The 27,562-nt window shown below is 28.8% G+C and overlaps 2 protein-coding genes across 4 annotated transcripts in view; one reads left to right on the top strand and one right to left on the bottom strand.

The window, feature by feature from the left end:
* LOC130668354 (opioid-binding protein/cell adhesion molecule homolog) overlaps positions 1 to 4,691 on the top strand; it is a 103,508-nt gene extending 98,817 nt beyond the window's left edge. For all 3 annotated transcript variants that reach the window (XM_057470603.1, XM_057470602.1, XM_057470601.1), the window contains exon 10: positions 2,503 to 4,691. In XM_057470603.1, the coding sequence (XP_057326586.1) occupies positions 2,503 to 2,681 (179 nt within the window). In that variant the 3' untranslated portion in view covers positions 2,682 to 4,691. The remainder of the gene's footprint in view (positions 1 to 2,502) is intronic.
* A 3,211-nt stretch (positions 4,692 to 7,902) lies between these two features.
* The window catches only part of LOC130667587 (limbic system-associated membrane protein-like), a 119,539-nt gene continuing 99,879 nt past the window's right edge, over positions 7,903 to 27,562 (bottom strand). The window contains 5 exon segments of the mRNA XM_057469251.1: positions 7,903 to 14,746; positions 14,749 to 14,823; positions 15,062 to 15,127; positions 21,555 to 21,605; positions 22,185 to 22,334. Of these exon segments, the coding sequence (XP_057325234.1) occupies positions 14,664 to 14,746; positions 14,749 to 14,823; positions 15,062 to 15,127; positions 21,555 to 21,605; positions 22,185 to 22,334 (425 nt within the window). The 3' untranslated portion in view covers positions 7,903 to 14,663.

The following is a 27,562-nucleotide window of genomic DNA, read 5'->3' as shown; positions in this document are numbered from 1 at the left end:
ATGTAAAAGCTTACGAGTCACGGGGAATTTTATTGAAATTAAGGGGTTAGAGTCGTGAGTTTGTCAGCCTGAAATCTAAATTCGTATCGCATACAGTTGCTGTAAGCACCGCTTAACTAAGTTGTAACGAATGTATACATGTATCTACATTAATATATAGATATATAAATATATATCTACGTATTAATGTACATGTGCGTGTGTGAGTAAAAACTTTCGTGTTTTGATGGATTTCATTCAAATGAAGGTACTAAAGTGATGATTCAATAAACTGCATTGAAACTGTTACTTTAGTCATAAGTTTATTATTACATATGTTAATAAAATATTCAATAAGCTCGCTTGTTATCAATTTAACAGAGATATAATGTTTGTTTTATTTTTCTAATTACACTGTAAAAAAAATCGGGGTAAGTCTAGGCAGTGCAGGTATTAAAATTTTCGGTGTTAAAATAACAATACTGCCGATGTAAATGTTTTTTAATGGTGTTTAAATATTTTTCTGTGTGTAAAATATTTTACTTTGTGAATATTTTTACTCACTCGATCACTACAGTTGAACAGTATTTTTATTAATTAATTAAATTATTGGTGATTGAAATGCTGGGCGTAAAATTGTGTAATTTTGAAATAAATTACGTACAACATGAATAATTATTCAAACAAGTACATAGAAAAGTTGAAATTTTTATGCGTGTAATTTTTTTTACACCGATTTAACACCGCCAAATTACACCGCCTACACAGGTGTTAGTTCATTTTAACGACGCGCGATGTTAAATTGAGTATTTTTAACACCGCTCTTTTTACAGTGTATGATTAAGGTAAAGACCCAGTACCCGATTACTCATGTATTTGTATATCGATATTTACTAAATTTTACTAAATATAGATATTCGAATATAAGGAGTGATCGGGAATTAGGTCTTTTACCTCAAATGATAATTTAATTATAATCAATAAAACATTTACATTGAAATCGTCGATAACTACGGGTTTGTTAGTAATTTTTTTTCAGAATTGACAAAATCACATCATTGTTCATTCAGGTCAAAAAGTGGTCGAAAAATTTCGGCACCAGCTTGATTGTAGAGGTTACAGAGCTTAATCAAAAAATTAAACTCTAAACGTAAAATTTAGGTCAGACAAGTTGTGTTGATCTGTTGTATCGTTACTGAAACGAAACGGTTTGTGACTTTACCGAAAAAATTTGTTACTTTAACGTACTGGTAACTGGTTTATCAAATGTTTTGTTGTCCCAATAAATTCGTTGTTACTATAAAGAATTATTTGTTACCCGTACATTGTCGAAAAAAAAGTAATCGTTTGTTGAGCTCGGTCCATTTGTTCTTGAGTGATCGTACACCAGATTGAAAATATAGTTTTCAGAAAAACGCGATCGAAGACGTCAGACGACATACAAGGGCGCGTAGTTTAAAAGCCGGGAAAAAAATGTTTAGATTTATGGAGACTTAATTTTTGTATTATTTAGATCTAAAAAGAGTTACGGAAATGAACGCTATCAAGGGATCGCTATTTAGTAAATATATATACAAATACATGAGTAATCGGGTACTAGTTCTCTAATCGAGTTCTAAGGCTTTTAGCTTACGGGCAGATCAATTTTTAGTAAAAATTACCCCAAAAATATGATACTGTGAGGACATGTAGAAAATATATAAAAAATTTCCATGCACAGTGTAAAATATACTACTCGATAGCACGTAAATGAAGTAATTTCTATTAACAACATCGTAAAAATTTAGTTACTGGCTAGATGTCCTTACAGTACCAAATTTTATGGGTAATTTTTACTAAAAATTCTCTGCACGGAAAGGAAATTATGGAAACGGTTCCCATAATTCTGTAAAAATTTTTCCTATACCAACATAGGAATTATTACCATAAATTATGGGAGCAGTTCCTGTAATTATTGGAATATTTCCCATAATTATAGGAACAGTTCCTATAATTATGGGAATACTACCTATAACATTATAGAAATTCCTCCTATAATCTATAGGAATCGTTCTTATAATATTATGGGAATCATTCCCATAATATATAGGAATGAACCCTATATTTTATAGGAATCATTTCCATGAATTATAGGAACCATTCCCATAATGTTATAAAAATGGTTTTTATACCATTATGGAAATCATTCCCATAATATTATAGGAACCCTTCCTATAATATCATGGGAATGGTTCCCATAATGATATGGGAACAGTTCTCATAATGGCATAGAAATTATATTCATACTATTATAGGGACGGTTCCCATACCATTATGGGAATGGTTCCCACAGTAGTATGGGAACTATTCTCATAAAAGTATGGGAACTATTCCCATAATGCATAGTAAAAGTTTCCATAATTTTCTTTCCGTGTGCGTGAATCAAAATATAAATACTCTATTAATTATTTATATTTATATTTTTTTCCATATGAAATGTATCAGATAATAGTAATTGACTAATTAAAAACTTTATTGAACCAGGTGCCCAATTACGTGAAAGACCGAAGACAAACGCAAAGAGCGGAAGAAAAAAAAGTGACGACAGGTCACAACAAACAGACGAAGCAGCGCGATCAATGTCTTCGAGAAGCGCCGGTATCTTATCAATTACACGCTCTAATTTTGCTTTACTCACTATCACATTAACTGCATTTTTATAATTATTATAAACATAAATATCAGCAATATAATTTTATAATTTTTTTAAATGATTGAACTAAAACGTTTAATTGATTTGAGTTTTATGTAAGTAATTAATTAATTGATTGGTTAATTAATTATTTATTATTGACTGTTGAAGAAAGTAGCTTGTACATTCCGCACAATAAAAATAAATAAATATCTCTGTACATATGTGTGTGAGTGATAGTTAAGAATATGAACATAATAATTGTATGTAATATGATTAAAATAAAAGTATTTTGTAAATAGCTAACAAACTAATTAATAATCATATTTTAATTAATAAGTAATCGTTATATCTGTAAATATGGATCGTTCATTGATTGTTATCAGGGATAATGAATGTTGTGTGATTTTACAGAAATAATAATAATAAAAATAAAAAAAAATATGTTGCTTTAGTTTTAAGTATGTATTGACTGTACATATAATTATGTACATATATATGTATATTATATATTAATTAAATGAGTATCCGTAATCACATTGATAAATATAATTTTGTATGTAAAAAAGAAATTTTTATTGAAAGTTTATGTGAAAGTTGAATGTGTAAGCTATAGTTTAAACGTTTGTTAAATTATTTTATTAAGTGAAGATTATAATTAGAATTTTAATAAATGATAAAATTTTTGTTATGTATTCGGTTAAGTTGTCACATGTTCTAATAAACTCAAAAAATATTATTTATACTAAGGAATAATATTTTATTATGATAAGAGCGATTGGACAACTGAATTTTAATTGTACATTTAGGAGTCTCATTATTTTTATACAAAGGTACTGCATCATTGTTTAATCGATAGCTTTTAGAATTAGTTTTAATTTTTTGCAATTTATTCACATAAGAAGAAAAGCAAGTGATCGTTTAGTAGTTGACATTCTACTTCATTTCTTATAATTGTCATATATTTTTTTCAAAATATTAGACAATTTCGATTTCTATCTTAACCCTGGTGGAAATTTTTCCGACTTTTCTCTGAAAAAATCTTTAGAACTTTAGAACTGAGTTTTTCAGAGAAAATTCCGAAAAATTTCCATCAGGGAAGCGTTTTTAAAATATATATAACATAAATATATACGTGAGCAGGATATTTTGGCATGAAAAACAATTTTTTTCATTAAAGAAGTATTCAAAGTGATTTTATTAGTAAATTATATATTAAGGTCAGAACCCAGTACCCGATCAGGGAACTAGTACTCAATCACTGCATATATTTGTATATTTATATTTAGTAAATATAGATGTACAAATACATGAGTGTCCGGGTGCTAATTCCCTGACCGGGTACTGGGTCTCTCCCTTATGATAAAAAAAATTGACTCTAAAAAAAAAAAAAGTGATGCTTCTAATAATTGAAAATAAATTGAATTTCAAAGCTTTGATTTTGATCATTCAAATAAATTTACTACAAGATAGATGATAGAGTCATAAAATCAAGTGATACCGCAGGAATCTGTAATAATGAGTTTGATGTAAAGATGACAATATTCCCTGATAGCCAAGTTGGCGGCAACCTGGGGAGAATTTACTGCCGCAACCTGCCGCCAAGTTGGCCGCAAAAGTTGGCATTTCCATAAGTTGACGGCAACTTTCCGAGAAACTTGTCGACAACTTTCAGCTCGTGTAACTGTTGGCTACAAGTTGTTCAGAAACTTGGTGACAGGTTGCGGCAGTAGATTGTCGCTAAGTTTCTGAGCAACTTGTAGCCAACTTGGAGTCAACAGTTAAACAAGCTGAAAGTTGTCGACATCTTGTCGTCAAGTCGGTCGCAACTCAGGTACATCAACTTTCTGATCAGAAACTCTGGCTATCAGGGTTACAGTCCATTCTATCAAAATTATTTTTTAAAAGGAATAAATTATGTCCAAAATTTTCTGAAATCGATCTGAAGAAGTAACCATCTAATATGTGTATACATTAGGGTGTGTCATTTCAAGGCTATATTTTTTTTTTTACTGTTATACCAGAAAATCTGGTAGTATATAGAAAATAAAAAATTATGCCGCTGGGTGAAAGGGCTTAAGTCCAATAGCGGCTTAGCTCATCAAATAATTCGATTTCCCATTTAAATAACACGGGAAATTTTTTTTTTTAACTTTGAGTATTTTTAACTCGTGAACAAATTAATAGATCGAATTGACTAATACACATTTTTTTAGGAAATTGAACGCTCTACAAAAAAGGTCTCTTATCATTTTTCGATCGATCCATCTGTTCTGAAGTTATTGGAGCTCGAAGTCAAGTTATAGTAAATTTCGATATCTTTCCACTTTTCCGGCAAAACTATCAGACTTATCACAAAATATCATAGTGTCTTTTTTGTAGACAATTTTATTTCCTACAAATTATTATCAGTAAAGTTTTTTTAAATTTCGCATTGTTTTCGAGTTATTTTCATTTTAATTTTAAGCTCTTAAAAAAGTAGTGTTCTGATCGATTTCAAGAGCTCGACATTGAAATGAAAATAACTAGAAATCAATGTGGAATTTGAAAAAACTTTACTGATGATAATTTGTAGAGAATAACATTTCCAATAAAAAAGACCCTACAACATTTTATGATAAGTCTGATAGTTTTGCCGAAAAAATAAAAAGATCTCAAAATGTACTATAACTTGACTTCCAGCTCCAATAACTTTAGAACAGATGGATTGATCGAAAAATGATAAGAGACCTTTTTTGTAGAGCGTTCAATTTCCTACAAAAGTGTGTATTAGTCAATTCGATCTATTAATTTGTTCACGAGTTAAAAATACTCAAAGTTAAAGAAAAAAATTTCCCGTGTTATTTAAATGGGAAATCGAATTATTTGATGAGCTAAGCCGCTATTGGACTTAAACCCTTTCACCCAGCGGCATAATTTTTTATTTTCTATATACTACCAGATTTTCGGGTATAGCAGTAAAAAAAAAAATATAGCCTTCAAATGACACACCCTAGTATACATACCTCGTTATAAGACTATGCGTTATAAGATTCTGCCCTCAATTAGTTAAAATGCGCTTGAAACGCTTCCTCACCGACAACTCAATGAAAATTTCGCGCCGAACGCTCGCTATAAGACTAGCGAACAGTACGACTAAAATGTACATACATATAGATTGTGGATTAAGTCGTTTATTTTCATAAAGAATATTTAAAATATTGTGGTTTCACATAATTAATTAAGAGAAAAAAACAAGATTATTCTGTTTATTTATAATTACACATGAAATAGATTCACTGTATAATAAAGCAGAGTTGAACCGAATGCATAAATAAAACACAAAACGCCGATAGTCTTATAGCGAGGCTTAGGCCTGTAGTAGGGGAAAAAATTCTCAGAATTTTTTCCCCTACAGTCCCGAACTAGTTTTATAACGAGGTCCGGCTGTATATGAATCCACGATCAATTAAAAATTTAAATGTAAATATTACGAGTTAAATAAAAAAGAAAATTAATTATGCGTTAATTTGTTGATGCAATTAAAATATTTTTATAAATATATAATATAAATATGAGTAACATCAAAATTTACTAACACTATAAATGTCAATCTACTATTTAAGAATGATAATATAAAAAAATAATTTGTCAAATAAATATTTTTTAACTTTAATTTATATTGTAAAAATTTTGATCATATATTTAATATCATAAATATTATATTTGACAGTAAGTTGAATTCTCAGTCAATTACTGATACTCTTAATAACGAAAAATATTTTAACTGCATCAACTACTAATTCTAGTTATTTTATCAGTTTATTGGAACATCTGTAATTAAATATTGAAGTAAATTATATCTACTTACGTTAAAAATAATTGCACTTGACTTAATTATCGAGTGGTGAAAAAATTTTTTATCAAAAAAAATAATTGATAGTATAAAAAACATATTTGTTATATTTTATGTACGCGGTTACTCATTTGTCAGTTTTGTAAATAAAGTGGAGAATTTACCCAATGGAGTATTTAATAAATGAAATAAAATAAGTTAATAAAATGAGTGTTGATTGAAATAATTAGTTATAATTATAATATATCAAACGCTTTTAGAAAAAATCACAAATTTTCAAGACGTGCTACAAAAATAAAATGTTAGTACTAGAAAAAAAGTAGATTGTAAAATATTTTTTTCAATGATCAATAAAATAATTTACTGTAATATTTATTGCAAATTAATATCTTTAAGAGGGGTCTGAACTTTTTTCTCTATCACACTCTCTGTCCACGTTTTTCTTTTAAACAAATAAATACTTCCGGAAAATAAAAACGTAGATTACTAGATTGTTGAGTAATGCAACGACACTAGTTTTTAATTTTGCGTTTGAAGGTTTTGTTTGAGAGAAAAGCTTAGACAAAAATTATTAGAGACCTCTTTAAAAAAAATATATATGTAGGAATCGGATACATTACTATTTAATTTAATTATTAATTCACCGAAGTTTTGTCAGTATATTTGATCTTTATCGGGCTCGATAGTTGAAGTCGGGTTGTAAAAGAAAAATTTTAACATATCGCGTTATTAATTTCAAAAGTCATATCTTGTACATTCGTAAATATGTGTAGAAAATTTTGAGTCAAAATTCCGAAAATTAACTGAGTTACAGTTATTTTAGTGAGAGTACCGATACTGCAATATCCAAAATATTTGAGAAGTTTTTTCGTTTTATAATAAATATCATTCTAAATCACAATAAAATAAAATAATACTGAAGTCAGCAAACGTCAAATAATTTTTAACATTTTTTAAAAATGATAAATTATAGAAAAAAAAAAATTTGAAAAATTGCACTTATAGTTTTTTTAATTTTCTACATGTGCATTTTTTTAGTTTTTTTTTTTGCAGTTGATTAGGTGAAAAAAAAATCAAAAAATTGACGATTGTCTGCTAACTTCTGGATCATTAAAATGAAATGTTTCCCAGACTCGAAGTAATTATGCACGGGTTAATTAATTAAATTTTCATTTTAAATAAATACTATTTTTAATTGATGATTAAAATTCCAATTCTAACTAATTCGGCTTCATTTATCGGATCACCAAATGTTACGGTCATTAAATTATACTAAACTAGAGTACCGTCAAAATATCAAAAAATTAATAATTAACAGCTTTAGTTCATTCTACTGTCACCCATTTTTTTCCCTACATCTCATATTTTTTTCATTAACTTCAATAAAAAGTATTAATATCAAACAATTAAAATTCTAGTGACCAAAAAAAAAAAACGATTTCTTGAGTACCTCAAAAAATGTGACCTTAAAATAACTGCCTGTATTTTAATAATTTGAGGCAATGAAAATTTAATTGACGTTCTCATAGGGTTAATTATTTTAGTAGATATGCAAAGTAAAGTGAGGGTTACGGCGAATTGGTATTATAATATCGTGTAAAATGGATTATTAATTCAGACACCTCAGACTTTAATATACTAGCACAGTATATATATATATATATATATATATATATATAAAGAAAATAATAATAAAAAGCGTCAATACACTGCATTAAGGTTGAAGATAATTCTTTAAAAATTACTACCCTTAGACCATTAAATTTTAAAATCCTATTTATTTAATAAAATTAATTAAATTATTTCCATAATTACAAAACTAAGTACTACATATACACTAGACGGTGAGTTATTTTATTATTTATTTTTTATTCAATTAATATAATTAACGTAATCATTAAATACTATTATAATTGCTCTTATACGTTTCTGTCATTAATATATTTTTCAATAGCGTATATATTTTTTCTCTTATCATTTAAATTCTTTTTACATGTAATCATAAAAATATTGTCGGGTGAATTTTCCAAGAGGCCGATGTAATCAATTTTTTTATCATTCAATTAAATGTACGTCATATATATTTTTTTCTTATATACATTTTTAAATGCAATTGGTTGTACAAATATAATGTGCAATATGTTTTTTTTTTTTTTTTACATTACTCAGGCGCAATACATGCAAATTAAGTAGCATTGATATCTCTTATATTTTTAATTTAAATACTAGTATATATTTAACTCTCTAACGGACAAAAGAAATTTTATTAAACTTTAATCTATTTTCCAAAATAAAATTTTTCAAATTTAATATATTAAATACTTTTCTTTCGAGATATTTAAGATAATATTTTTTCATAAATTTTCATAAGTCCGTAAAGAGATTTGATAAATTATTTATATATATATTCATTTGCACTAATTACTCTTTTGTTAACATACAAATACAAATTTTATGATAAGGATATTGTTTTATTATAATATTCAAAAAGCATAAAAAAAATAATTTTATCCATTGACGTGCGTATTAATAAAACAATTTCGTACCCAACCGGGTCAAAAAAATAACTTGACTTCGAATTTTTAGACTGACTTTTGGCTAAATTAATTTTATTTCGACTGCTGTAATTATTTTGACTTGCATTTGACTCAATTAACTTAATTTTCGCTACACTTACTTTTTTTTAACTTCAATATGACTTTTTTAACTTAAAAATTTAAGTCGAATTAAAGAAACGTTGACTTGGATTTGACTACAATGACAAATTGAAGTCAAATTTAAGTCAAGTTTGACTTGAATTCAACTTACATGACTTAAAATAAAGTTATGTTGACTTATATTTGACTTCAATGAAGGATATTTAAGTCAAATTGAAGTCGCGTTGACTTGGATTTAACTTATTTGACTTAAATTTAAATCCTGTTGACTTGTATTTGACTTCAATGAAGTAAATTTAAGTCAAATTGAAGTCGCGTTGACTTGGATTTAACTTATTTGACTTAGATTTAAATCCTGTTGACTTGTATTTGACTTCAATGAAGTAAATTTAAGCTAAATTAAAGTCACGTTAACGTGGATCTGACTTCAATGACAAATTTAAGTAATTAAAGTCAAATTTAAGTCAAGTTTGACTTGGATTTAACTTATTTGACTCCAAACTGAACGTCAATTAAGTCAAATTAAAGTCATGTTGAGTTAAATTTGACTTTAATGACTTAATTTTAAATCAAACCTGACTTGAATGTGACTTAGTTGACGTAAATCGGTACTAAGTAAGACAACTTAGTCAAAAGCAAGTCAAAACCAAATGTGTTTTTCATTTATTAAAAAACTAACTTAAACTTGACTTGTTTTATTTTCAATTTTTAAAATCACGCCAAAATCAAGTTATTTTTTGGACCTGGGTAGAAAAAATAATTCAAGTCTCACTAGACCTCAGTCTTTAAAATTTAGATTCACTTTTATCTCATTATATTTATGTAGATCTTAGACCCAAAATAATTGTGGAAATTTTTCTACAAATTCTTAAATTTTAATGAGTTGAGATTTAATCTTAGAAATTCGAACCGAATATTTGAATTACTTAACTTCGGTCTAGATCGATCCAAATTGTTTTTTTTCAGATATTTATATATATGTTATAAAAGTCGCACATTTAAATATTAACTTATAAATATGAACTAATAAAAGCATTTAATTGAATACTTAAATTACCAATTAATGAAACTGATATTAATTATCATTAATAATAATAATAATATATATTATCTGAAATTATAGTCAATTATTTGTTAAATATAATCAATATCCTTTTGCTTATTTACATGTGAGTCAATGATTGATCGTTCAGTGAACTGTATTGGTTTCAATGAATTTAATATACAGTCGAGACGTGTTTATGACATGAGAATTTTATGAAATAATATAAATTGAGTTAGTGATTGTTGAATTATACATCAAACAACACTCAGCTTTACTGTCTACGCTAACGCTCTATTTATTTATATGATCAATGACTTGTAATTCACATTATATATATAACTGAGAGAGCAGAGGGTGAATAGAGTAAATGATATTAAGTCAGATAAAAAGTTTTCGTTACAGGGTAACACAATAGTGTGGAAGTGATTTTATGTTGAATGCGATCCTCAAATAATGTCGAATATAACGAGCAAAGTCTTGGGGATGTAAAGTATGTAAGGGCAGTGATTAAATAGTGATGTAGAATTTAAGTCTCTCACGTGATTATATATGCCAGTATGTGGTCGTCTTTGTATATTGTACAGCAGTATCGAGTAACTGATGCGAAAAGTAGTATAACTGATTCATAAAATAAGTTTTGTATGTAATTTTGCTTTTTATGTCTGATGAATAAAAATAAAAAATTATTTTACGATTACAATCTGCCCTCAATGCATGGGTTTAATACTCTGTGACTATTTATTTTTTTTATTTTATTTTCTTCACAATAGCAGTAGGGAAGTACCTGATCATTTTCGCATGATTAAACTTGCGTTTCATCTATGGTAGATAAAATCTTTTGCTGTAAATCTATTTATGTTGGTCTTTGAGTCAAGTATATGAGTCAGTGAGTAATAAAACTCAACAATGATCAGTATTTTTATTAAACTTTTTTTTATCCTCTGTTTTTAGGGAGCGTATAATCGTTTGTTGATGTCAAGAGGTTGTAGTAACATTAAATATTTTTATACTAATGACTTGTTTTTTTTTAAAAATGATTGTGAACTTTGACGTTATCATTAGTTTTTAAATGTCAAGGTGAAAGATTGTTTTTTTTTTTTTTTTTTTTTTAGAAGTTTGATTAGACAAATTATTCAAAAGTAAATTGAGATAATTATTGTTATCATCGCACTGATATCGATTTAACATTTTCGCTTGATTTTATTTTATGTGATCTCAACTTTTCTCTGCATTACGACTGCCCAATTTCAAAACACAGTAACTAACAAAAATAAAATTTTTGAAATATACATCGAATCATGTTCACAAGACTCCACTGGAACTAAAAATACTAAGAAATCGATCTCGAAAAATTTTTCATTTGCTGTGTTTTGAAATTGAGCAGCCGGTTATTTATTTTGAAATTTTGCGGGTATTTTTTTTATAAATGATATTTCCTAAGTTGCCAATTGAAAAATTTATGGTACAAAAATTATTCGCTCTAGGGTTAAAAGTAAATTTATATAAAATTAAATGATTCGACAAATTGAAATGTTTCATATGTAAGAAGTTATACTCAATTGAAATTTATCAAGTAATTATAACTTAAATGATGAATACTTGATGAATTCAAAAGTATGTCTCGATGGTATAAATACTGATGTACATTTATAATGACTTTAGTAATTTTGGAGAGGATTTTTGTAGTTAAATTTATATTCTTAAAATGAATTTATCATTAAAGTAAGATATTGAAGGCACTCCCGACATTGCAATTTCACCATAAAGTTATTTTTGATCGATCAGTAGATTGACGATCTTTATTTTAACTCTGAGTATCACAGAGCAAGTATCCGTAAATGCCAAACATATTATTAATTTTGTTTTAAATTAAATGTCATTTTATTTGGATTATTTTCATTAAAAAATTATTACAGTATGACCTCGTTATAAGACTATTAGTTTCTCTCTCAAACTATCGCAATACCTGGTTTATAAAAGAGACAGCAAATAGTCTTACAATGAGGTCTGACTGTATTATTTTTTTTTTTTTTCAAATAAAATTGAAATTTTCATAAATTTTAAATGCGTAATTTTTTTTGTTATATTTTATCAGCTCGAATAAATATAAAAAAACAACTATAATACAGTCGAGTCGCAGTATGAACCCGCCTACAGGAGTGTAAGGGAATATAATCTAAGAATTCCTTTACCCCCACATCTGCTCAGCAGTCGAACGCCGTAACTCATACTTCCCCTACTTTACAAGCGTATGATTGTGTACATGATTATTTTCATAGCCATAGAGGGGGAATGTCTTCAATAGAAATATAAGTCGGCGGACTCATAATGCGACTCGACTGCAAATTTAAAAAAACCATAAATTAGTATATTACACACCGAAGGAGAAAAGTAAGACATTCCAACCCGTGTATATAATTGCCGACACGCTGATTAGAGTCATCTCTCTTAAAATGAATCAGTAAAAAGTACTCCGATCAGTGAATATTCACTGCACAAATAGTCCCAAGTATATCACTAATTAAATCAGTGACATACTTGGGACTGTTTCGTAGTGAATATTCACTGATTTGCAGGTCTTTTCAATGATATATTTTAAAAGAGTTAGCTTCCTCCGTGACGTGTATACGATTTTTCACTAAACCTGCACTTGAAAGTTTAAATTTTTGCCTCTGTCGGAAAAATCGCACGTGCGCAAATTTTTCCATTCGTTTTCTCATGAAAGAAAGAACTTTCTTTCCTCCAAACAGGGCAGAAATTTGAACTATCATTGTAGGTATGGCAAAAGAGTATTTTTGTGAGCCTTCAAAAATTTGAGCTACTCATGCCAATTTTAAAAAAAAATTTAACGCGATTCATTTGATTACAGAAAAATGCAAGAGTGATATTTCTAATTTTATCATTTTCATTTATGTTTTCTCAGTTACTTTTACACTTCACTTGTTTCTCAACGAGAGTTTTACGAATTGTAATTAAAAGAGATTATCTTCAACATAAATATTAATTTTTAGCTGAACAGGACGTTCTTCAACTCCCAAACTAATTTTAATTATTCATACAAATTTATTTTATTAAAACTTTCAAATTTCACCAACAATCTTTCACTTTTCATTGATAAATTGAAACCCGAACTGTCAATACATAACGACTATTAATACTCGAAAAAATAAACGTAAGATTAACAGAAATCTCTGCTTCACCCTCTTGTTTGTAAAAGATCAAAAGGTCGTACAATAAATATCTCAACTACCCTACGACATTAACACGTACTATAATCCCCTAGACGTTCACACTGACGCATACATATATAAATAAAATTGTTATTAATTATACAAATATTTATATTTATATTCAAGCGTGTATTTAAATGGCATTCGGAACGTCATTCGAATTATTGTTGCACACATAAACTTTTTATAATAATTACGTACATTATTTTAAATAATCTCTACTGTACATTATCCATTATTCATTAAATTACACGCATTACTTCGATTTAAATTTAAAATAAAAAATTTCATATTAATTTAAGTACTTAACTATATAATAATTATAAATGCACAAATAAATATATAATTTTTACGCATAAAAATATATCTTGAAATCCTCATTGTTACATATTTTTTCCACAGAACTATAAATATAAATATATATCAAGTATAAATATTTGAATTTATATTAAAGGTGTAAGGCACCATTAACGTATTTATTATTTTATGATATAACATCGAAGCGATGCGTGTAAATATTCTCTGTATGATATAATTTTATTATATTTAATCGTAGTCATGATCTACATACATTTATTTCACATAAACATATATATAAATATATATATATGCATATATTTTTTTTGGGCGTAATTTATTTACATTCGTGGCATGTTTATATTTTCATGTATGTATAGATATACATATGTATGTGTATTATTTATATTTATATAATTATATGAATCGTGAATGCATTTATCGACGACAGTACATATTAAAGCTTCTGTAAATCTATTTTATTAATAAATAAACTTACATATGCACTATTGACTCATATTTATTAATATTATTAAATGCGATGGTTTAATATATACTTTGTTTTTATATTTTTTATAAAACAGTTTTGTTGAAATAAGCACGCACGTATTTATTGTTTTGTAATTATAATATAAATTTAAAATCGATACTGTACAAAACATCATTATGATGTTTATTTTATTTTGTCTTTATATTTACTGATGATTAATTAATTAATTATTATCACTGGTAATTATAATCGCAGCTTAACGCTTGTCGTTATCTTATTATTTAGAAGCTGTTAAGGAGTTTAATGTTATCGTCAGTATTTTAAGAGTATTAAGCTTTTACATTTTTGATGACCGATTTTAACGGGTCGTACATTAAATAAGCTGTCTCTCTTGCGTGTTTTTACTCTAGTGGATGATCCTAATGACGTAGTAAGGAAGTGAAGCGGAGGTTTATCCTCTCAAGCGGTATGAAGAGACTGCAGCTGTAGATGCTGATGAAAGCAAAGTACCAATGCAACGATGACGACTGACAAGTAGTGCACTTAGATCCTGATCTTGACTCATCGTAATCTTCATCCTCATCTGCGTCGTTATCTTTTCGTCCCCGTAGCTTTAAGTCTGCAAACAAAGTTTTTCCGGTACGTTCATTTTCATACAGCATTACAAAATTTAACTTCGCGACTTTACGATTTTATTATATATATATATATGTATGATTTAAATTTATTCTCAAGAATAGAGAGATATTATTATGTAAATGGATTTTCATGAAATGTCAACGTTATTTTTTTTTTTTTTTTGTTACAACTATAAAGCTACATTTTATACCTTTACTATATAATTTACATTTTCTTACCTCGTTCTTTCGGCATATCTTGATTTCCATCAAGCAAATTATTACCCGAATTTTTTCTCAACTTTCCTAAAAAAAAAAAATGTCAACAGTAATAAATTGATTTATATAAATATTCATAATTTTTTAAAACTATATTTTTATAACTATTGCACACCTCAAGTCTAAAACATTACGATCTTATTCCACATAAATTATGTTTTCGATAAACTAATTTCAAGAGTATATATTTTCAAAAAGGGAATGTCATAAACAGGACTAATATATTTTTATGTCAATTCACTTTGATATTTTATCAAGTTGACTTTTTAATTTTTATGCTAATTGTAATTAGTGTGTGCATGTGTTCGCATGAAGGTAAGCGCTATATAATCTCCAATACAGCATTAATTGACACAATTCTATCGGTATTAACCACGATAATAGAGCTCTATTCAAAATCGCTATTGAAATTGCCATTATCAAATAATTAGTGAGATAAAAGACCTTGTATCCGATCAGGGAACTACTACCCGATCACTCCATGTATTTATATATCTAGGGTAGAGATACCGTTTTTGGCCACATAGAGCCAGTTTTGGACACTTGAAAAATTAAAATAAAATAATTTGTAAAAGGTGCAATGACATAACTAATTTTTTAAAGGGGATAGTCACTGTGAAATTTCAAAAAAAAATTCGTTTTTTTTTTATTAAATCAAAGTTTATATATTCAAAAATATAGATCTAGAGTTTTATATGAAAATTCCAAATATTTTTCGAGTTATAGTCATTTTTGTGACAGCGCGTCAACTGACCGTTGCATCGACAAAAAACTTTAAACGCGTTTTACTCGAAACGACTTTTTTTGAACTGGTCGCATCTGTAATTTGCATAAATATCAACCGATTCGCAACTTTTTTTTTCCGTATTCGTCTATTTAGTAGCTAAAGTTGCACGTAGGGGATTTTGAAAATTTTGATTTTTAAAATAATTTAGGGTTGTTTGAATCCAAAAAAATGAGAAAAAAAACTAAAAAATTTTTAATATGACGCCATTTATTTTCAAATCAAAAGTTTCAAAATCCCCTAGGTGGAACGATAACCACATGCATACAGATTACAACGCGGCTTAGTTTTTTTGTTTCAGATAATCCGTTTTTGAGTTAGAGATGACACCGTGGTGGGGGAAATTTTTTTGTTGCTCCACAAAAATGCTTATAACTTTGTAACAACATGATGTTTTTTAATAAAAATTTAGGAGAATTATCTTCAATGTATACTTTATAAAACAAAAGAAACCCGATCCCCAAATTCCTTTATTATCCCAGTCAAAACAATTCCCGAAAATCACCTATTTTTTCGATCCTCACAGTGGCTACCCCCTTAGCTGTCTTCAAAGATACTTTTATTCCACTATGAGAATGGAAATTTTATTTTATACTTCTTCAGTAATTAAAATAAAATATGAAATGTTCAAAAATGGAACAGTCGCCACAAATGGTCTATATTTAGTAAATCTAGATTTACAAATACATGAGTGATCGGGTACTAGTTTCCTGATCGGGTACTGGGTCTATTGCCGTAATAAATTAATGAGAGATTATTTAACATTTTTACCAAGCAAAAGTCGCTTATAATTAATCGACAACAATGTATTTAATTACTGTTATTTTTTTTTTTTTATTCAAGTGTAGAAATGAAAAAGTCTTTTGAGTACTTTTAAGTATAATAATAGAATTAACATTTTTATTACAGTCTAAGAGCTTGAGGCCTGCATTTATCATTTTACCGAATTATTCATTAATTTTATTGAAATAAAAAAAATAATAATCCATCGATTTTAATAAAATTCAACATACTAAGTCGATGTAAGCAATTTATATGCAACAAAAAAAAAGAAATATTATTTATTTGTACATCGAATCTTCGTAGTTCTGTTGCTTTATTTTTGTAGCGGGAAAAAATTAAATATTTAAACAACACATTTATTAAATATAAAATCAAATAATAAGATTTTTTTTTCGTCAAAATAAATGAAAATTAAAAAATAATAATAAAAATAAAAATAAAAAATTATACATAATTACCGTAGTTTTAAATTGTTAGTGTGAATTATAAAAATAAAAAATGAGAGATTAAAATAAAAAAGTAAATAAATAAAAAGGGTTAAAAGTTTGCCCCAGTACTCCAAGCTGGTGCACTTGAGCATTTGCGTAGAGCGCATTTTTTATTGCTATGTCTAGCCTACTTACTTTTCGTATTAAGAGTAACTCTGGTCTTTTTTATAACTTCCTAGACTAGTATATAACTTGGCTCGTTTCGAGCACTTTTAATGCCGACTATCGCGTGATGCGGATGACAACGACTTTTTTGACTGCTTGAGTTGACCCACGAGCGGTAATCCCGGATCATAAATCTCGCTTCGTCGAATCAACCGGTGATTTATCGTCATCCTGGCATTTACATTAATTTCTTTCCTGTTAACGAATGTATAACCGCCGCGTGTGCCTATGTGTGTATCATACACACGTACATATCAATACAGCCTTTAATCGAATGTCAGCAGTACGTCGTAAATTCATTCGCGAATCGGTATCCATGTTTTATTAAATCGATTGATATCCTTCGAGACTACTTTACGACAAAATTTTCATTAAGCTAAATCTTTTTGCTCTTTTCCTTCTCCTACATCGCTCATCAATCTTAATAACCCAGCAAAAATAAAATTAAAAAAATCGAATATCATTAATAACCAAAACAAATTATTCACTAGAATATTTAAAAAAGAAGAAGTTTGTTGCAGCAAAATAATTTTGTTTTAAAAATAAATTCTTATTAGTCTACCCTACCCTACCCATCCTTAGATATAAAATATCATTCACAAGTTGGCGAAGAATATTTTTTTCCCACACATAACGAACCTAGTTTAACTGATAAAAACATTGATTAACCATAAAACAGAAAGAAAGCCGTTTCAGAAAAACTTTTTCCCTCTAGTTGAGATTACCCATTAGAGAACGAAAAGAAACACGAGTTTACCCAAACTCTTACGTACATATCCATTCATCTATATGTATATATATTTTATATATAGAAGATTTTAGACTGGCAAAAATATATTGCGTATTAAATAAAACCACAGAGAAGAGAATCTCATCAAGATTTTAAAGTTTCGTACTACACTTAGGCTTTTTGATGGACATGATACTCATTTTCAGTGTAATTATGATAATCATAATGTAACAGAACAGCCACAAGCAGCTTGTACGTATAATATAATATGATAGATAATATATGTACGCACGAGATACCATAGAGAGAGAGTAAATAGTGATAACATTGCAGCCGAACAATGGATCATCGTTTCCGCAGTTGCATCGACACATGGACACACGGAGCGAATCCTATTCTATTTCCAGTACAGTCGCAGGAGTACCAGCAGCTGACTACGTTGTCATGTTCTCGTAGGGTCAAAAGCGTATATACAACTGTCGAGTGTGATACTCACTGTATATATTTATAAATACACGTATGCATACTTGTAGGCGTATATATATAGAGAAGCTACTCAACAAATAGTCATCTCGTCATCAGTTATATATATATCGACACAACATGGATGGTAATGCGTCCTGTATGGGTGGTATATGATAATGCGATGACGTATATACGTTATCGCGTACTTCCGCAGAGACGTGTGTCAAGCATAAAAATAAAAAAAAGTACGTGTGAGTAGCATGGTATCGATAAAGAATAAAAAAAAAGCTAAGCACGGTTCATGAGCACACAGGGATAGAATTGGTTAAATTTGTCAGTGAGAATCCAAGCGGAATGAGACATGTATTATTCTTGCCACGTGTACCCAGGAATGTGTAAAGTAGCGTGGAAAGACGCAACGAGCTGGCCCGAGAGCCCGACCAACTCTAACGGATGCCGAGCGAGAGGGTGGGATAAAAAGAACGGAAGGAAGGAGGAAGGGTGAGAATAGAAGTGGTGTAGTAAGGGGTTGCAGAGCGTTTGAGGGGATCACGATGAGACTCTAAGAGAAAACGAGATAATAAAGTGAGGGGTAAGGATTCTATTTTATAAGCCCAGTAGGACAATACGGTGACTGCGGCTCAAAGAGGCCAACCAACTAAATTATATATCAACGGACAGCTTTGTACAATAGCTTCACTTCAGTTTTAAACTCCTTGAAATAAAACTCTATATTCACAGCACTCTTTTAAGAGTTTGTATATATATATATATATATATATATATGTATGTATATTTCATCTACTGTGTTGTAGAGTCAGAAAGTCCAAGGAACTTACACTTCTTGCATCAAAATACTGAGAATAAAGTTTGCTACTCACTTCTCTTACATTTTTTTGTTTTATCGCGCTTTTACGGTGATAAAGAACATCATGTCTTTTACGATTTTACAGTGGTTTCTATTTTTTTTTTTTTTTTGTGTAATGGGTTTTGTGTATTTGGATAGCTGCCAGTTAAAATCGAGGGGATAAATATTTAACACGAAATCACGGAAATTACCTGAGCACATTGTCTCCACTGAAACGGGGATTTAATCTCACATATATCCTCGGCGAAAGAGAATAAGTAGGTGGAGAAGGAGGGAAATATCTTGTACAAGAGAAGAGCGCGATAGTTCTCGCAAAGATTAATCGTTGCCACCGGATGCCCTAGGAATTTCGTCCGACGTTAATAATTCCCGAGAATATATATATATATATAAAGAAGAGATGTGCATAGAAACGATGTTGCATTCTCAACGATGCCACAAATCCTACTAGTCCAAGCTGTTTGTATACTACGGTTGTAATGTTTTCAAATCATATTATAACGTTAAAATATTAAATCATATTAACAATGTAATAATACTGAGCAGCAATGAGTGCAGTAATGCAATAAAAGCAAAATAATAACTGTCCTTAATTTTTAATTCGATTTCAGTATTAATAATATTCAAAACGGAAGCTGTCATTTTGTTCGCTTTAAATGTTTAAATAATTTATAAAAAGAAATATAAAACCAAACGGGAAAACTCTGTCAAATATCTTGAGTTTATTAAAAATCATAATTACGAGTGGTTTCGTTATTTAAATTTTTGAAATACTCGAGCGGTGGAATTTTTCCCAACATGAATTGAAAGGCGATTTTTAAGTGATAAAAATAAAAAATAAATTGAAGAGCCCAGATAAATTAAATAATTAATTGAAAAGCGATAGTGCAGTTGAATATAAATAGAAAATCTCAATAGCGGAATCACAGAATGTTTGTAAACGCGGGTTGTTTAAATATAAATGAAGGATGTTGTAGGTAATTAGTGGTGCATCCGCTTAGTCTCCGGTGCACGAGTGTGTAACTATGAATACAAACAATATCCACAAATCTACTCCACGTAATATTTGCCCTGAGAAATACTTTAGCGCTTAAACTCTAATCCGATTATTTAAGGATTTGCTTATTCATAAACCTGAATGAGTGGAAACAAATCGTTTGCAGTTTCATAGAAATTCTCTATCTTGAGTATTATTTTATCTCTACCTTGGCCGCGACCTCATCTTTTTTTACACGCAAATATTGATTCTTACAATATCCCTCTGGATATTATGAATTACATGCGTATACGTGCTGAACTTTTTATAATTAAATCCTGTAACTTGTACAGCATCATCTCTCTTTTAATTTAATATATTTCACTGCTCCTCTAGTTAAAATAACTTCGAGTTACTTCACATTAACTAATTACATGAAATGTAATTTAATAAAGTATTAATTAATTCGTTCTCATTACAGCACTTATAACATATTAACTTTTAAATTTTACTTTCATTGTTACCGGTATTAAATAACGATTGTAATTAGAAAAGTTTTTTTTTCTTTTGCACAGTAGAGAATTTTTATTGTTATTGGCTGAAATGTCTGGGCATTGACAAGTGTAAGAGTAAAACTTTTATTTACAAAGTTATGTACTCGAGCTAATTAATCAACGAAGCATTATGTAATACCTCGACTCGATTGTTACGCGAGGCTGTATTGTTTGTGATAAAAAAAAAGTATTAGTGGGTAAAAAATAATTTTTTAACTGGTGTGAGTAACACAAAGCCGACTTTCAAGTGGCCCTTCAACAATTGCATCTCATGTCTGCTACACTTTACCGTACGTCAGTATACGCGGATAAATTCCGACCATACGCTTATTATTCGCATACGCGAACCCATTCTCGACTATTTTCTCTCTTGTATGACAATATATAAATATATAAATTCAAGGTTTTATTTGTTATATTCGTTTTTTATGCGTATTGTCCAAGTGCATTATATTTGAATTCGTATATGTACTAAACATGAAAATGACGAAGTATATATATATATATATATACATTGTTAAATTTTATTATTATGGTTATCTGACTAGATGATACTTGGAATCTTTAGGACATGAAAAACGCCATTTGTTGTTTCGGTTGTTAATTTTCAAGTTGTTAAATAAATATTATTTTAAGCTTACCTCTGTATTCAGTGTCACCGTATGCATCGTGCTCGTTATCTGATGTGATTTCTGTTGAAAAACAAAAGGATTTTTTTCATTATTGTACGATTAAAATTTAATCACTCTATTAAATTTTAAATAGTGATGTATCTGAAAATCGGAACGCTTCTCGCAGAACCAAAATAAAAATAACGAAATGAAAAGTAAAAAATCTACTGGATCTAGATTTTGAGAATGTTTCACTTAGGTACCAGTATGCTCTCTAAACATGAATAAGTGAAATAAGTGAATATTCACTAATTCATGTTGAGAGAGTGTCAGCCGACAACTGCAGCCACTCATATTACCCCTTAAATCACCTTCAAACAGTCAAACTAGGTAAATTTTTTTCATTTTCGTTGCGCGAAAAACGTTATGATCTTCAGGTACATAAATAGTGAAAATAGTGACGATTCACTGTTTACTAGTGGAAAGTAAGTCACTAATTCAAATAGTGGTATACTCTTCACTGGCAATAAGTGACTATTCACTGCCAAATAGTGATTGTCACGTGATGTTCACTAATTCATTTTCAGAGAGTAAAGAGTTTCCATTAATAGTTCGGTTTTTGTATTATAATATGAATAAAGTAATAACACTTATTATTACCGTAGAGCTTAATAGTTCCGTCAGTATCACCTAAAGAATTTCTGGACACACATTTATATGTACCAAAATCAGCAGGAGTAACGGAACGTATTGTTAGTTTCATTTTGACCTTGTAAGCATTTTCATCAAGAACCGGCTCATATCTGCCATCTGAAAATTTTAAGGAGTATTAACTCTACTGCATTATCTAGAGTAATATTATTAATATTTTTTATTCGGACATTCTGTAATATCAAACGAAAATAATAAAAATGATTGTGGGAAATGATAAAAAAATATTTAGATATATTTATATGTATAGGAATGAATTTGATTGAATTTTCGTTACGAAAAAATAAAATAAAATATCATGAATAATAACAATATTTTGTAGTAGTAAAAATTTAACACGTTTGTCGAAGAATAACGTCACAATAGTTGAAATCAAGTTAGATGATGGCTTTAACCTATTCAACTATCTAGCTTATTTTAGTATTCGACACGAAGAGAACTAAGTTAACGTGATTTCTGTTTAGATCGACACCATTCAGCTGTTTCCGGCTTTCCCATTATCCCAACAACTGTACTGACTATCGTCTTCGAACGGAAAATTCTACGAGCAATCAGTTGAGAAAAAAAAGTAAATTAAAAGAATATAAAGAAACAAATAAACGGAACAATAAATTAAAAAAAAAAATATTAACGTATGTCAAACTACATTTTTATTCTATCAATAATCTGTTAATATCGACAATTTATAGAGAACAGTTGAACTTTTTGAGAAACTAGCATTAATATGGAATTTTATAAATTAAAAGTTTATTTGAAATAAATAATACTATTTGTTAATCGTATTAATTGAATTTGTCACGAGTTATTCATAGCAAAGCGCCAGTTTTAATACCTTCGCTTTGTCGATTTATTCCAAAAGATTGAGCTCAAATATTTTCAATATTATCGTTATTATTATCATTATATATATATATACTATATGTTGTCTATGCTATTGGAATAAATGCCGCCAGTGTAAACGGAAGTTCTAAATGTAATCCGATTGAAACGTCAAGTCCGATTTCCGATAAATTTTTTATCAGATAAAAATGTGTTTCCGATTTTCATTGATTATTTCCGATATAATATTATGGTCAGTTTATTTATTGATAAATAGCTGATTTAATAAAATACCCAATAAAAAAAATCCTATAAATTTTAAAATATCAATACAAGTAAAGAAGGAGCAATAAATATACAATTTTATAAAGAATAAAAGAATACTGTCGATGTGTAGGGAAAAATTCAAAACGTTTTAAATTGAACGAAAAATATCTTAAATACTTGTTTAGTCAATCGAAGCAAGCCAATTTAAAACCAATGTGATTTAGCAGCTTGAAAATCATCGGTTTTTTCCCTAGAGCATAAAACGACCAGTTACTGCCAGCTGAACCGACTCTTGACTTTATTTAAACTTTATTACTATCGTATTTAGTCATTGTATATTTCCAAATAATCACGTTATTCTTAACCAACCGAATTGATAACTGAATTTCTTACGCTATCGGTCCTAAAATCGCGGATTCGACTGACTCATCGAGGAATTTTATATTAAAATCTCAATCTTTCAATCCACGTAATTAGGAAAATTATATAATTTGGCCCGGGTCAGAAACAAAATTTGAATTAGACTTGGCATAACAAGTTTCCAAATAGTGTGTACCTAGAGAAGGGAAACTTTACAGCCCTTAGGTACTCTCTGTACCTCTTTTATGAATAGAGCCAGTGTTTATCTAAGCCTCGTATCGGTCAGTTCGGGTCATACTTACAGTGTACGATATACATATAGACATTCATAAGGACATTAAGTTTTGTCATTATTCAAGTTCATTTTGCTACCAAAGTGTATTCATTTATTATTAGTTTCTGTATCAATAAAGTGTCAGTATTGTATTTATTATCAATCTTATTTAAACAATTCCAGTATACTGTACATTCTCTATATACGCCAATTCCACAGCATTCTTCTCCAATCCCAACATAAAATTAGGTTTCTAATTTCGTCTGATGGTAGCCTTCGCCATCACTTTGGACAGTCAACCTCGCTCTCATTTGAAACTGCACCTTTTTCCGTTCGTCTTATTTCATCTCGTGTCACCCAATATACCAATATAATCAATATTGTATAAATTAAAGTGGTACGATACACGTATCGTTACAAAAATAGCGTTCTACTAAATAAATCTGATGTAATTTCGAAAACGATTCCTTTATTCGGTGATGTTAGCATATATATATATATGGGGTACCCCCTAAAAAAGGTAAAAAAATAAAAATTTCTGGATTTTAAACGAATTTGATTAAGTTGAATTTTGTTTTAAGTAATTTACATGAAGAAAATTTATATTTTGCATGTTTATTGGATACAAAAGAAAAAAAAAAAAACTTTTAATAGTTTTTATTATAAAACAAACGTCATTAATATTTTTCAACTGACAATTGTTCTTTGAAAAAGTTTATCAAGAAAAATTCAAAGTAACGCTTAATTATATTTACAGAAGTGATTTTGGAATGTTTAAAAACCATTTAAAATATAAAATTTTTTTTTACCAAATTTTGGGGGTACCCCGTTTTGCCTCCCCTACCCCCTTTTGTCCCCCTTTCCCCTAAATGTATCTATAAATAAAATCTTATTGAAAATAACTTTTGATTCCTTATATTAGACATATTGAGTACAGATTGACAGTTACATTAAGCCAGCCGAAAATTTTCATTTATTTTCTATTCTCGGAAATAATTAATGCTTTACAGACGTCAATCAACGGAATTAAAATTTGAATTTTAAAGTACATGTTTGGCTTGAACTTGATAGAGCAAAATTTTTTAATTATTTAAGTTACGTGAGAAACTCCGTGAATACATAAATAATTTTTTGGCTAAAAATTACCAGTTTAATTGCAGGACTGATGTAAAAATACTTTTTAGATTTTCATCAATTTTCAGAACCGTGCCTATAGAACGTCGTTTAGTAAAAATTTTTTGCGCATGTAAATATTTCTAATTTCAAACAGTAAATTCTATGTTTTTATAAAATTTATATTCTTATATTTTACATCCCATAAGATTTCAAGTCCTGTCACAGTGAATTTTCCAACTCGTAAATAAGTTTCTATGAGGATGGTAAAATAAAAGATATGAGACTTTAAAAATCACTCGATGCTGTTTAAATTTAACTTATAGTAATGATAAAATTATGAAAGAATCTTATTCACGATAAAAAAAATGTCTTTCGAATATTTTGTAATTATTCAATAATTTTGAAAAAAGAAAACTTGTTATTATTTTATAAGAAGGATCTCGTAATGTTTTCGATACGGATTCTTTAAATATAAAAAACAAGAAATTTGTATTTTATATAATGTTATATCGAGATAGAAAAAAAAATGATTCCAGTAAAAATATTGTTACTGTTTGAAGAAGCATTAAAATAGATTTGCAGTTAACTCTTTGGATATTAGATAAAAAAAATTGAACCTCCCGAGATACAATGTGATGTCTTAGGTGTTTGTTGTTGTTGCTGTAGTAGTGGGTGTATAGTACCAAATAAAATTGTCGATCGACTGGAATGAAGCGGCATAGAAAAGAGCATGGACGATTGAGTTCATATAGGAAATTCGTTTAAAAAAGGTAGTTGGTAGTTGAAAAAATAAAAAAATGAACATTCGCGGGCGAATGAGGTCTAGATAACACAGTTGCTGCAATTGGAACATATTCCCTATTGCTTTTTTTAAGCTTTCTTTTTTTTCTCAAATTTTTTTCCCTTTTAATTAATGATCTAGCGTGGGAGATACAACACTGATTGAGTAAACAACAAAAATCCGTTATTAAACACTGTAAAAAATTTCCAGAGTGAACGCGGATTCAATCCGGAGTGAATGTGGAGCGGGTGACTGTTTATTTATTTAATTCCCTGTGTGTGAAGTTCACTCCGAAAAGGAGTTTATTTGATATTTGAACTCTGAATCGGAGTGAATGCGGATTTAAATGAAATTCGGATCACTCCAAAATCACCGCTGGAAAACAAGCTCCGAATTTTCTCCGTATACGGATTAATTTTTTTAAAAACTCTGGAACTCCGAGTGAATTTAGATTTAAATAAAATCCGTAATTACTCCGATTTCGATTGCAATCTTTTATTGAGTATAATATCATGGTCTGGGTTTGATTCTCAGTTCAGGCCATCTATATTTTTCTCAATTTATCTATAAATTGTTTTATTAAGAAGGTTAATTGTAAGTTTAGGTTTCACTATATTTAAAAATTGGTGTATTACCGTACGATGGACGGTGTGGCTCAATAAGTTATAGATCAAATTGAACGTAATATAGTATAGGACCGGATAGCTCAACTGGTAGAGCACTGGGCGTGATACCGACATGGTCTGGGTTCGATTCCCAGTTCGGATTGTCTATATTTTTCTCAATTTACTATAAATTGTCTTATTGAGAAGCTTAATTGTAAGTTTAGGTTTCACTATATTTAAAAAATTGGGGGAAATGGAAGAAAAAATTAATATTTGAAAAAATGGATAAGAAATTTACTACGTTCAAGTACGAAAACTTGAACCGTTTACTGAAAATGTATGAGAATGAATCAGGATGAATCAGGATGGATGATGGGTGAAGATAATCATGGATTTTCCTATCCATTTCCCCTAATTTTTTAAATATAGTGAAACCTAAACTTAGAAATAACCTTCTCAATAAGACAATTTATAGATAAATTGAGAAAAATATAGATAGCCCGAAATGAGAATCGAACCCAGACCATGATAATGATCAACAAATGCAGTAATAATTAATATCTTTGTGACATTTGTTTCATTGAAATAATAGACGATAATGATAGTAATAATTGATCAATAAAACTTATTACAGTATTAGTGAATATAACAAAAGTGCTTTTTCGGCTATCGTACCTCTAATCTGTTTGCTTAGTTATATCGTAAACATGAACGTGAAATGTAATCCGTTTAAAACAACAAGAGGGCAAAATGTTTACAATACCCTATTGTACATACAATTAATTACATTAATTTTCGAAGCAGAAACGTCCAGATTGTTATTTATACTGTTTTAACAGCAGTCATATACAAATAAAAGTAATATTGATCGCTATAAACAACTCATGATGAAAGATAATACATTTAACTGATCGTTAACTCTCTTTTTTTTTATTTACGGGTAATAAAGAATTTGAAATAAATGATAAATTGTGAAAATACGTTTCGAATTAGCTAGTTGAATTTTTGCGTTGCAAAGAGCTGGGAAAAGTTTTCTATTGTCATGAAAAAATTTCTAATGAAATGAAAAAAAATTGCTTAAGGGGATACGCGACTGGACCTCGTT

This window comes from Microplitis mediator, chromosome 5 (genome assembly GCF_029852145.1).
Source record: "Microplitis mediator isolate UGA2020A chromosome 5, iyMicMedi2.1, whole genome shotgun sequence".
Classification (NCBI taxonomy): domain Eukaryota; kingdom Metazoa; phylum Arthropoda; class Insecta; order Hymenoptera; family Braconidae; genus Microplitis; species Microplitis mediator.
The sequence above is the reverse complement of the archived record's forward strand: the minus strand, read 5'-3'. Positions and strand labels throughout refer to the sequence as shown.